Source organism: Babylonia areolata, chromosome 1 (assembly GCF_041734735.1).
Source record: "Babylonia areolata isolate BAREFJ2019XMU chromosome 1, ASM4173473v1, whole genome shotgun sequence".
Classification (NCBI taxonomy): domain Eukaryota; kingdom Metazoa; phylum Mollusca; class Gastropoda; order Neogastropoda; family Buccinidae; genus Babylonia; species Babylonia areolata.
In genome coordinates, this window is record NC_134876.1 from 68,821,902 (window position 1) to 68,834,217 (window position 12,316).

General features: G+C 41.9%; 1 protein-coding gene across 2 annotated transcripts in view; it reads left to right on the top strand.

The window, feature by feature from the left end:
• Window positions 1-5,629, top strand: part of LOC143293350 (cell division cycle protein 27 homolog) — a 28,477-nt gene extending 22,848 nt beyond the window's left edge. Inside the window, exons 19-21 of one of the 2 annotated variants that reach the window (XM_076604146.1) lie at window positions 1,954-2,028; window positions 3,273-3,429; window positions 5,362-5,629. In XM_076604146.1, coding sequence (XP_076460261.1) covers window positions 1,954-2,028; window positions 3,273-3,429; window positions 5,362-5,504 — 375 coding nt within the window. In that variant the 3' untranslated portion in view covers window positions 5,505-5,629. Of the gene's footprint in view, window positions 1-1,953; window positions 2,029-3,272; window positions 3,485-5,361 lie in introns of both variants that reach the window. The other variant, XM_076604157.1, reaches the window with a different exon arrangement.
• The last annotated feature ends 6,687 nt before the right edge of the window (window positions 5,630-12,316 follow it).

Sequence of the window (12,316 nt, forward strand, 5' to 3'; positions counted from 1 at the left end):
AACTTAATGATGTAGTCCAAAATTGCTGATGATGGAGACTAAATCTTGCACAGCTGTCAGTTTTGTTGAGCCGTTTCTTATCTGTTGGCCATGTATTTAGAAACTGCTTATCCATATGTTAAAGGGTAATGTCCCATGGCCTTTTGTGGCCACCGGGACTGTGAATTCATGTCCACCGTGTCTTGGGTTTGATGTAGGACCCAGTCCTACCCTTCCGCCATTTCAACCATCCCCAACCAAAGTCAGGTGTTCATTGACACCTGGGTGGAGCGAGGAAAATCAGAGTAAAGTACCTTTCCCAAGCACACAGCACTATGCTGAAATGGGGCCTCGAACCCTGATTAATGGTGATCACTGGATCATGCCATGATGCCTCCATATGTCCATATGTCAGACATGTAAAAGAAAAAAAGCTGTCAAGATTCCTGCTTGTGTCTCTCGGCATGAGCTCCCATAAGCTAACTTTCATAGATTAACAAACAATAGAGTGGTAACTCTCTTCATATACAAGGTACACAAAGTGGACTGATGGCCTAGAGGTAATGCGTCCACCTTGGAAGCGAGAGAACCTGAGCGCACTGGTTCGAATCCCATAGTCGCCAGTATTTCTCCCTAGACTTTGAGTGGTGGTCTGGAAGCTAGTCATTTGGATGAGACGATGAACCGAGGTCCCATGTATTTGTATTTGTATTTCTTTTTATCACAACAGATTTCTCTGTGTGAAATTCGGGCTGCTCTCCCCAGCAGGTGTAGGAGGTAGTGGAGGTCTGGAGTCACCCGGAGGGAGTGGAGGAGGCGGCGGGTTGGCGTTGTTGAGAGGGCCAGGAGTAGAGGGCCCAGAGTGTCAGCAAATTGATTGTGATCGCGCCTTAATTTTAGCGCTATCGCCCACTCAAGCTATATAATTATGTGACCTGGTTGGAGACAAAATTTGACAAAAAACAAGAACGCCAGAGAATCAACAGACAGGCAGAAAATATGAAAAAACTTAGCCGTATGAAGAGCACAGGAACAGGAGTCATGATGGCTGCCGGAAAAAGAGGGCGCTAATCACGGGGGCAAAGGGGAGGTTACCTACTTCCGGGAGGTTATCGGCCGTAGCTACTTTCGTTTTCTCCGCATAGGCGGATAGTAGTTTGCACAGGACAGGAATGTCAGACCCCTGTCGGAGTCTGCACTAGTGGGTCACTGTATGTTACTTAAACGTAATTTTAAGTAGAAAATTTCCTTTTTTCTACAGAATTTTGCGAGGAACAAGCCTTTTGTTGCCATGGGTTCTTTTACGTGCACTAAGTGCATGCTGCACACGGGACCTCGGTTAATTGTTTCATCCGAATGACTAGCGTCCAGACCACCACTCAAGGTCTAGTGGAGGGGGAGAAAATATCGGCGGCTGAGCCATGATTCAAACCAGTACGCTCAGATTCTCTCGCTTCATAGGCAGATGCGTTACCTCTAGGCCATCACTCCACTGTTCCTGGCACATGTAAAAGAACCCACGGCAACAAAAGGGTTGTTCCTGGCAAAATTCTGCAGAAAAATCCACTTTGACAGGAAAACAAATAAACTTGCTGACAGAAAAAATACAAAAAATTGAGTGACACTCTCAGTGTAGTGAATTACTCTCCCTGGGAAGAGCAGCCCGAATTTCACACAGAGAAATTTGTTATGACAAAAAATGTAACACATTATACAATACAATACACAGCTTCAAGTCAGTGCTGCTTATGCTACGTATTGAGCTAGCGCACAAGTAAATAAAAGGTTAGGTACTTTGGAACAGACGCAGACACTTCCTCAAAACACAAGCTCCGGGCTAACCTTAAAAATTGTGAAAATTAGCACTGAAAGACTGATTTTTAAAATTTTTTCATCATATACTGCTTTCTATATGTATTTGAACATTGTAAAGACACTACTATAAGTCTGTGTCGTGGAATGTTTGCTGCGCAGGAAGCACTAGAAGAATTGGAGGAACTCAAGCAGATTATTCCCTCAGAGTCCTTGGTGTACTTCCTCATGGGCAAGGTCAGACCTACTGCTGTGTGTGTGTGTCAGTGTGTGTGTGTGTGTGTGTGTGTGTGCACATGTGTGCTTGTCTGTGTGTGTGAGAGAATGTGTGTTTGTGCATGTGTACACATGATAGAGTGAGTGAGCGTAAATGTATCTGTTGTGTGCGTGTGTGAGATTGAGTGAGTGAGTGTGCGGTTGTGCATGTGTGCACGTGCATACGCACAAATGCATGCTTGCAGTGTGATCTTTTTAAATGATGATGAGCCCCCAAAAGTTAGCATGGTCAGGCATCCCAGACTTCTTTTTCTTCTTTTCTGGACTGCAACCCCAACGTTCACTCGTATGTACATGAGTGGGCTTTTACGTGTATGACTGTTTTTACCCTGACATGAAGGCAGTCATACTCCATTTTCGGGGATGTGCATGCTGGGTATGTTCTTGTTTCCATAACCCACCGAACGCTGACATTGATTACAGGATCTTCAGCGTGCATATTTGATCTGCTTGCGTATACACACAAAGCGGGTTCAGGCACAAGTAGGTCTGCACATACGTTGACCTGGGAGATCGGAAAAATCTCCACCCTTCACCCACCAGGCGCCGTTACTGAGATTCGAACCCAGGACCCTCAGATTGAAAGTCCAACGCTTCACTCAGCTATTGCACTTGTATGTGTGAGAGTCTTTTTATTAGTTTTACCTGTGCTGTTTGTTTATACCTTAGGCACTTGTTTTAATGTCTTTTACAGTGTGGCATGTTCATTTTATGTTGGTGTTTTTCAACAAGCCTGTGAATGCACACTGTTAATTTCCTTGTGGATTAATTAAGTGTAAGCATAAACTGTTTATGTGTATTAGTATGTGTGAGAGGGAGGGTAGGGAGGTGTGCATGGATGTGTGTGGTTACAAGTATGTTTGTGTAGTGGGGAGAGGGGTTATGCATTATATATAAATTCCTTTTAAAACTATAACAATATGCATTATGTGAAGTGATCTAGTGAATGTTTATGCATACCCTTTGAGGTAAATACACTGGTTTTTGATGGAAACTGATTATGTGTTGTGATTTTTGTTGTTGTTTTTATGCATTTTTTATGATGGTGATGATCTTTTGCGGAATTTGGTTATATGTTTTCTGGTCTAATATGTAACCTTCATTGCAAGGGGAGGGGGGGAACCCTGAAGAAAAAGAAAAAAGTGTTTTTGAATTGAATTGTGTCTGTCTGTCTGTCTTGTCATTCCTCTTCCTCCCTCTGCCAGGTGCACAAGAAGCTGGGAAACACCCACCTGGCACTGATGAACTTCTCCTGGGCCATGGACCTGGATCCCAAGGGGGTGAACAACCAGATCAAGGAGGCCATCGACAAGCGCTATGCCACCGAGGAGGATGACACGCTGGCCCGCCTGACCGAGTCCAGTGAGTTGAGGGAGGAGGAGCCTGTGTGAGCCACACAACCACAGCCACAACAACCGTGAGTCTATGTAATGACCCTCTTGTTTTGTGAGTGTGTGTTGGTGTTTGTGTGTGTGGTGGGGAGGGGGGGGAGGGGGTTGTGTGTTGGGTCTTGTGTGTGTGTGTTGTGTTGGATTTTGTGTGTGTCTGTGTGTGTTTGTGGGGGCAGGTGTTGGAGGAGCCTGTGTGAACCACATCACCACAACGTGAGTCTATGTAATGACCCCTGTTTTGTGTGAGTGTGTCTTGGTGTGTTTTTGTGTTGTGGGTGTTGTGTTGGATTTTGTGTGTTGTGTTGGGTTTTGTGTGTGTGTCTGTGGAGGGATGGGGGGGTGGGGGAGGAGCCTGTGTGAACCACATCCACCACAACGTGAGTCTGTGAAATGACACCTGTTTTGTGTGAGTGTGTGTAGGTGTGTTGTGGGTGTTGGGTTGTGTTTTGTGTGTAGTGTATGTGTGTGTGTGTGTGCCCGTGTTAAATTTTAAAGTTGGCATAATCTCAGCTGCTACAAGTGTCATAGTAAACCAGACTTGGTAGGCATTGGTGTTGTAAAACTGTAAAATGTGCATTAGTTTTGTAAAATTGTTTTGGAGGACATTTGTATGACTAAGAACTTTGAATTTTATTCATCTGCTTTATGATATTGTGGGCAGGATGGCATTTTCTTGGCTGCTACAAGTATCATAGGAAAGCAAACTCAGTAGGATGGTAGCTGTGACTTAGAACTTTGAATTCATCCATCCGCTTTATGATGATATGACAGACAGGTTGGGAGAACAAAGATTGGGGCTGTTGTTTGACAAAATAGAAATAGCTTGATAGAGATGTTATTCGACACCTGGACTTTGTATTATGACTAGTCACGGGTACAGCATAATCCATAAAGAAATATAGAGGTCAAAGGTCAAGGTTACAATATGTCATCAGTATGAAAGGGCAGTTTTATTGTGAAATTGTTAGTCCACAATGTACAGTTTAGATGCGTATAGAAACAGACATTTGTGTCGTAAGATTGTTATTCCCATAATGTACAATACATGTCTAAAAACGTGCAATAGTTTTGTTGTAAAATTGTTAACAAGAACTTAGAATTAAAGCATATTTATATTGTGTTAGAATTAAAGCATATTTATGTTGTGTTCTATACATATGTAGCTAAAAAAAACAACCAAATATTTGTGCTGTAAAATAGTTGACTAGTACACTTCCTTACACTTACTGATTAAGAGAAGGATGGGCCCATAGCAAGTGGTTGATCTTTAGCCCTGTCCATCAGCTTGGTGGGAACAAACTGCTGGCACTTTCATTCCTCAGTGAGGGAAGAGTACACAGGGATGCTTACCAATGTGTATGTATATTTGATCAGAGCAGGCACGACTGCACACTACCATTGTGACTCAGCAGCAGAACAGGATCTTCTCTTGTGGGAGGCCTCATGGTGACCTGTGGACTGTTTTCAGAGAAAAGAAAGTTTGCATTAGTCTGTGTGCAGTCGGTTTGTGCACTGAGAGTGTGAGCTGGTGTGGAGCTGTGAAATAAGAACAGGATTTGATAGGAAATGATATGTGGTCTTGTGTTTGGGAGTATAGCATAGATTACATGCAATCATCTGTGTACATGCATGCAAACTTGCACACGTATGTACACACACACATAAATATCACCCCTCCACACACACACACACGGCACACATGCCTGCCTGTCCGCATGCGCACACAAGTACTCATGCGAGGACCTGTTGACGATGCGTGCTGACCTTTCATCAAACTCCTTGATTCACAATTCACACTCACCCCCCTACACACACTCCCCACACTCCCCCACCTGCACACTACCCCCACTTGCACCAGAACCTCTTGTTCATGGCGCCATGCTGCAGCCTCCTTCTGTTTCAGTGCCTGAGACCAGCGCGGAACTAGGGGCAGAGGAGGAGGAGGAGGGTGGGCAGGAAGGGGGGGTTTCATCGTCACACATCCTATCCCCGGAGGACATCCACCCTGACCTGCAGGCCATCTTTGACAGTGACGAGAGTTTGTGATAACCCCCACCCCACAGGGGGGGCCTGCCAGCCTGCATCTTGACCCATTGGAGTGACCGACCAACGGACTGACCGACACGTCCTGTCCTGTTGCATGCGTTTGTGATGTGATGGTGGGTGGGAGGGTGTTGGGGATGAGGGATTTTGTGTGTGTGTATGTGGAGGGAGGAGGGGTGGGGAGATTGGTGGTTGGTTTTTTTTTTTTTTTTTTTTTTTTTTTTTTTTAAATGTCATTACACAGGACAGATCAGAATGTTTGGGAATCGGGGAAAAGAGTGTTTGTTTGGTGGGGAGGGGTGGAGTGGGGGTGTGGGGGGAGCAAAATTGAAGTTGTGATAAAACGGCAACATGGAAAGTCTTGGTCAGCATTTAGTGTGGTGTTGTGTTCAAAAGAGAGAATTAAAAAAAAAAAAATCTTTCATTGTCATGCATTTGCATTCACCTGACTATAACAAGAATGATGACAATGCAACAGGGAAAGCTTTGAAAGATAAACCTGATCCGAATATTTGAGATAGGTTGTTAGGTCCTTAAACAGCTTAATCTTCTAATGAGCAAGGAGACTCAGGAACCTCACTGACTCACCCTTGTAGTGTTCTATTTTATTTATATTTTTATTTTTATCACAGTTGTGATGTCAGTTCAATGATACTGACATTTTGAAACTTACCATTCACTTTTCTTCAGCCACAAGCATCTCTGTCTTTTGCACCATTTTTTATCATAGAATTTTAAATCTGTCTTTTCAGTGTGATCTGTAACAAAATGAATTAATGATCCTTATCTGACCAGTGATTGAAGATGATCTTTTTCTGTTTTTTTGTTTTGTTTTTGTTTTTACACTTTCTGTCCACAATGTTTGTAAGTGTACACATGTTTTTCATGGAAGCTGTGGTCCCCTGCAAAAAGATGTGCTTTCTGTGCGTGTAAATATCATTGTACTTATGAGGAGGAGGTTTGAGGCTGGCACATTTAACTGAATTGTGAGGTGGGCTTGGAAGCACAGTCAGTCGTCTGCTGTTTTCAGGTTTCAATGTGATTGTCACTTGTGGTCAAGAGTGTGTGTGAAGAAATGGTTGAGAGCAAAAAGATGGTGCTAAATCCTCTGTGATTGAAGATTGAACTCAGCAGTGTTAGCAGGACAAAAAAATAGATAAAACAAAAAGAATGATATTTATGTAGAACTAAGTAGCATTTGCAAGACATAACAAGAAAATACAAAGAAGAAGATATATATATATATGTATGTATATTGATGGTTTTTGTAATGCAACCTGAGAGGGCACAAAGGTGAATTTTTATGAGGGCCAGTCAGCAGAAATATGTTGCATGGTGAGAGAAATGTTAAAAGGATGGTAGTATTTATTTTGTTTTTGTTTGCTTTTCTTTCTTTGCTTATGTGGCATATTTGACTAGGACTGGTTGTTTTATCTGTTACATCAGCAAAGAAAGAAACAAACATTTCTCTCTTTCTTTCTGTCTCTGCTTAAAAAAATTTTTTTTTTTTCAATCATCACAAGATTCAGTCATGGTAACTTGTAAGGTAGACTGGGTTTTCTTCTCTCTGTAGATGTTTTTACATAAGTGAATGAATGTGTACTTGTATCAAGGAGAGTGCATTTTGTTATGCATATGTGTGCACTTTCTTTTTGGTGTGAGTCTCTAGGCAACGGTGGAAATGCATGAAGGGTGGTATTGATTTATTATAATGACATCATCTGCTTTTTTAATGAAAGGACTGTGAAAATACAGCGGGAGATACATTGCTTTTTTTTTTCATTTGTTTTTTTAAATGACTGAAATTTACAATATGTTATGCAATACTGTTTATGTTTTAACAAATCTAGTACATGAAAACATGTTACACTTACAAAAATAAGGCTGTCTGGTGCATGAAAACATATTGCACTTAAAATTAAGGCTGTCTCATGCAGAAAAACATGCAAAACAAAAAGGTAAGGCTAACCATGGTATGAAGACATGTTATATACACACAAATATGGCTATTTGTGTATGAAAACATCTTATAATAAACATACAAATAAGGCTGCCTAGTGCCTGAAAACAAACCTAGAAATAGGACTGTTGAGTGAATGAAAACGTTACACACATGCAAAAGTGCATGCGCGCGCACACACACACACACGCACATAGAGATAAAGAAATAAGTGAATACACACCATTTGGATCATCTTTATTTTCACCAGGTCCACGGGTTGACAAGAGAGGTAAATGCCTTGCATCTGGAATGTGTCGGGACTGCAGTCTTGTGAAACAGTTGAACCAAAATCTGAATGCCAGGGCCTCGTTTGTGTCAATCATTTTCCGTATGCTTTTCTTTCTTATCAGTTAACATATTTGGAAGGGATGGAGGGAGAGAGAAAACACACTGGTGTTTTCCATCTCCCTGTTTTCTCCGCTCCAAATTATTTCTGTATTCATTTAGTCTCTGCATCTGTTTTTTGATTTAAAAAAAAAAGTGTTCGTATATTTTAGGGAGGGAGGGTCAGACTGTCATTTTTTAGTTTACATACCCACCCAGTTTTATGGATGGAAGATTTGTTTCTTTTTGTATCACATCTGTGAAAATATTCACATGAAATGGAAAAGAATCTCGGGAAAAAGGAAAACGTTCATGGCTGTGCCTGTTTGTGTAGATCTTTAATAAATATTCTTTATCATTATTCTACTTTGTGAAATCTGTTTTGTATTTTATTTTTATTGTACCATTAAAAAAGATAAATTTGTTGGCTTGCTGTTCTGAAAGAAAACTGGGGTGGGTGAGGGGGTGGGGGTGATGTGAAGAAAAGAAAAGCGTACAAACATGTAGAAAGCAAGACCTAACATCACATGCAGACAGAACTATATTGTTGAACAGTGCTGATAGAGGCGAAACTTGTGCAACATGCATGTTCTCAAAACCATTTTTCAGAGTTGTGAAAAATTCAGGTTTGATTGAATCAAAACCATTTTTCAGAGTTGTGAAAAATTCAGGTTTGATTGAGTTGCATATATGTATGTCTTAACTCCCTTTCTGGATCTGGCCATATGTCTGGAAGCAGAATGGTCAGAATTCTCTCACACAGCAAGCTTCAAAGTCTGTCATGCATAAAAGAGATGGGGATTAAAAGTGTGTAACTTTCTTTTCTTCAGTTAGCATAGAAGTCTCTCAAGTTTCAAGGGTTCGTCAGATGGCATGAGCAAGGTTTCATGAGTGTGGCAGAGAAGATTGTCTGTGTGTTACTACTGCATCAGAAGCTGTGTACGTACATGGTCGTGAACATTGCACATGACTCTGCTGGCCACCAGATCGCAAAGCATGGAACCTGAGGAAGGAGAATCTGAGAAGTGTGCGGACAGACAGACAACGCTGACAGTTCAACAAACAGTATTATATATGATTGAAGCTGTCTGCAGTGTTGTTAGTTACAGATGTACCACTACTACAATAGGGCAGGGGTGTGCGGGCTGGCATCTTTGTATAACAAGAGGAGAGGAAAAAAAAAGTGATGATGCTTTTGCATTTCAAATAAATCCGACAATTTTTTGTGTGTGTGTGTGAAATATTTTTTTGTGTGTTTTTGACTGTTTTTGTGTTTTGGGTGAGAAGGAGAAAGTTGACTTTTTTGTGTCTTGAGTGTGAAGGAGAGAGAGGACTTTTTTGTGTCTTGAGTGTGAAGGAGAGAGAGGACTTTTTTGTGTCTTGAGTGTGGAGAGAGATGACTTTTTTGTGTTTTGGGTGTGAACTAGAGAGATGACTGTTTTGTGTCTTGAGTGTCAAGGAGAGAGATGACTGTTTTGTGTCTTGAGTGTCAAGGAGAGAGATGACTGTTTCGTGTCTTGAGTGTCAAGGAGAGAGATGACTGTTTTTGTGTTTTGGGTGAGGAGAAAGTTGACTTCTTGTGTTTTTAGTGTGAAGGAGAGAGATGACTTTTTGTGTTTTTTGAGTGTCAAGGAGAGGGATGACTGTTTTTGTGTCTTGAGTGTCAAAGAGAGAGATGACTGTTTTTGTGGTTTTGAGTGAGAAGGAGAGAGATGACTTTTTGTGTTTTGAGTGTCAAGGAGAGGGATGACTGTTTTTGTGTCTTGAGTGTCAAAGAGAGAGATGACTGTTTTGTGGTTTTGAGTGAGAAGAAGAAGAGATGACTTTTTGTGTTTTGAGTGTGAAAGAGAGATGTGACTTTTTTGTGTTCTGAATGTGATGCAGAAAGATGACTGATCTTGTGTTTTGACTGCGATGGAGAGGCCCCCACCCCCCACCCCCAAAAAGAAGAAAAATAAAAAGAGAAGGCAATAAGAATCTGCCTTTCCACTCGCTTCTCCACCACCACCACCACCCCCACACCCCCATCGACCAAAGACTTGCATGTATCAATGTACTGGTATGCATTTTATGTATGATTTTGACTCTCAACTCTGATGCAGCTCACATACTGACTCCTGCAATTCTACTGTGCACATACATACATCATATGTATGATAGTCATTTGTGTCCAACTATGACCATCAGAACAGCAGAGGAGGCTTTGATCATTGTGGAGAGTGTCTTGCCCAAGTTGCATTCCCACTGTATCGGCCAAAAGGGTTTTTGGACAGTCGGCATTGGGATGGTTCCCAAGGCCAACTGGCCCCCAAAGGCTGCAGCACTATGACTAAGAGCCAGTGCAGTGTTGCCTCCTAGTTTGGGAGTCAAAGTCCTTCACAAAAGACTAAGCTGTAAATGAATTCCCATTACAATGGAGAAACATTCAAAACTATCTAATGCCTCTCTTTGTATGGGTGTGCACGGGAAGGTTGGGTGATGGTGAATGGTAGGGATGGTTGTTGGGTTTGGGGGAATCGGATTTTAGGAAGGGAGAAAGCAGGGTGGAGATGAATGTGTGTGTGGGCGGGGGGGGGGGGGGGGATTGTAGGGTTGAGGGGAGGATACTGGACTGAGTATTCGTGTATGTTTGTCTGTCAGTGTGTTTCGTGTGAGAGAGAAAGAGGGAGATAATCAGAATAGTATTTAATTATGAATACAATAAATCAAAAATAATATATTCAACAACAAAGGGTAAAACGAACCAGACTGGAAAAAGAAACACACACACACACACACACACAAAACCACCAACAACACGAGCGTGGCATGTGTGTGCGCGCACGCTCGTGCGTGTGTCATGGTGGTGGTCAGGAGAACGTTTTGTTTACCGAAGTCCTGAAGTGATTTTAGACACGACCCCCCTTTACACACACCCCACTCCAACGTCGTCTTCCCTCCAATCCAACTCTCTACCTCTCACCCACCCCACTACGACCGTTCTCGCGAGAAAACAAAACAAAACGAAACAGCACACTGTGTGTGTGTGTGTGAGCACACATGCGTGTGCACGCGCACTTGAGTGGATGAGTTTATGTATGTGTGTGTGTCAGTGCGTGTGTAGGTTTAGGTATGTGTGTGTTCCTCTTCCATCAAGGGAACTGTCACTTTCTTCTGTACAAATGTTCTGAAGTCTGCAAAGTTCAAATGCAATTGGTCGTGCTTTTTACCTTTTCTCTTTAAACTTTTTCCTTTGTTGACATGCAGAACGTTGATTTCTCAGTGTGGTTCCAGACAGCAGAGGAAAGAAGGAAATAGAGAGAATGAGAAGAGGTCGAGAAAACAAAAAAATGAAGAACGAAAAAGAAAGGGAGAAAAAGATTCTTGGTTCGAACAAACTAGCATGAGCATGAAATAACAGCACGTGCAAAACGACCCTGCATTAACTCAAATTGGCCAACCTGACGGGAGAAAAACGGCGGTAGAAGTTTTTAAAAAAATTAATAAAATTATTTTTTTTATAAAAACGAAAAGAAAAATCTGCATATAGGCAGAAATGATACTTTAAAAAAAAAATTTTTAAAAAGGGTGTCAAAACGCAGGTTAAAAAGGTCATTCCATTCGCAACACAGACACATACAAATATATCTACACGCACACATACACACAGGATATAGATATATATATATATCACACACACACACGCGCACACATTAATGAAACGCTTGAAACAACCCCTGTGGCCATGTGCCACATACTATTTCCTGCATGGTGAACAAAATGAAAAGGAGAGACGCTTGTCGTCAGTCCACACTGCCACCTGATTGGCTGTCGTTCCACTGTGCCTATGTGTCGGTGAGAGGGAAAGCTGGCGATGGGGGAAGGGTGGGTGCAGGAGGGCGGGTGATCGGGATGGGGGTTCTGTCGGAAAAGTATCTTCCTGAACTGTATCTCACATTGCATTCCGTCGTGCAACGATCAGGAACTCACTTCGGTGTTCTCCCTGTCTTACCTTTTTTTTTGTGCTCAGGTAAGACATTTGAGGATGTCTCATCCACGGTGTGTTTGTGTGTGTGATACTTGCAGCCTTTGTGAAGAGCTTTTTGTGCACTTTGTGTATAACCCCATTCTACTCATCAATCCCATTTCCCATCTCTTTTTGACTGATTAACCTCTTAGCTAAAATAAAGTTGGGCGATAGGTTCACGGCATTCTCAGATCTCTTTCCGTCATCTTCTTCCACTCAGCGACGACCAGCTGAAGTATGTTGATGAAAATTGTCGTCATCCCCACCCCAATTCCCACACCAACTTTGTTTTATTTGTACAAAGCATCAAAGTTTGGTTTATTGCTGTTTCCTGAAGAACTAAAATATTGATGTGTGACTGGTCATAGATGTTGAATTGACAACATGTTTAAAGGATTGTTCAGCTGCACCACATCATGAGTTTGTTTGTTTTTTCCCATGTAACTGTCTCTCTGTCTCTGATCCTATCTTGTCTTTTATTCA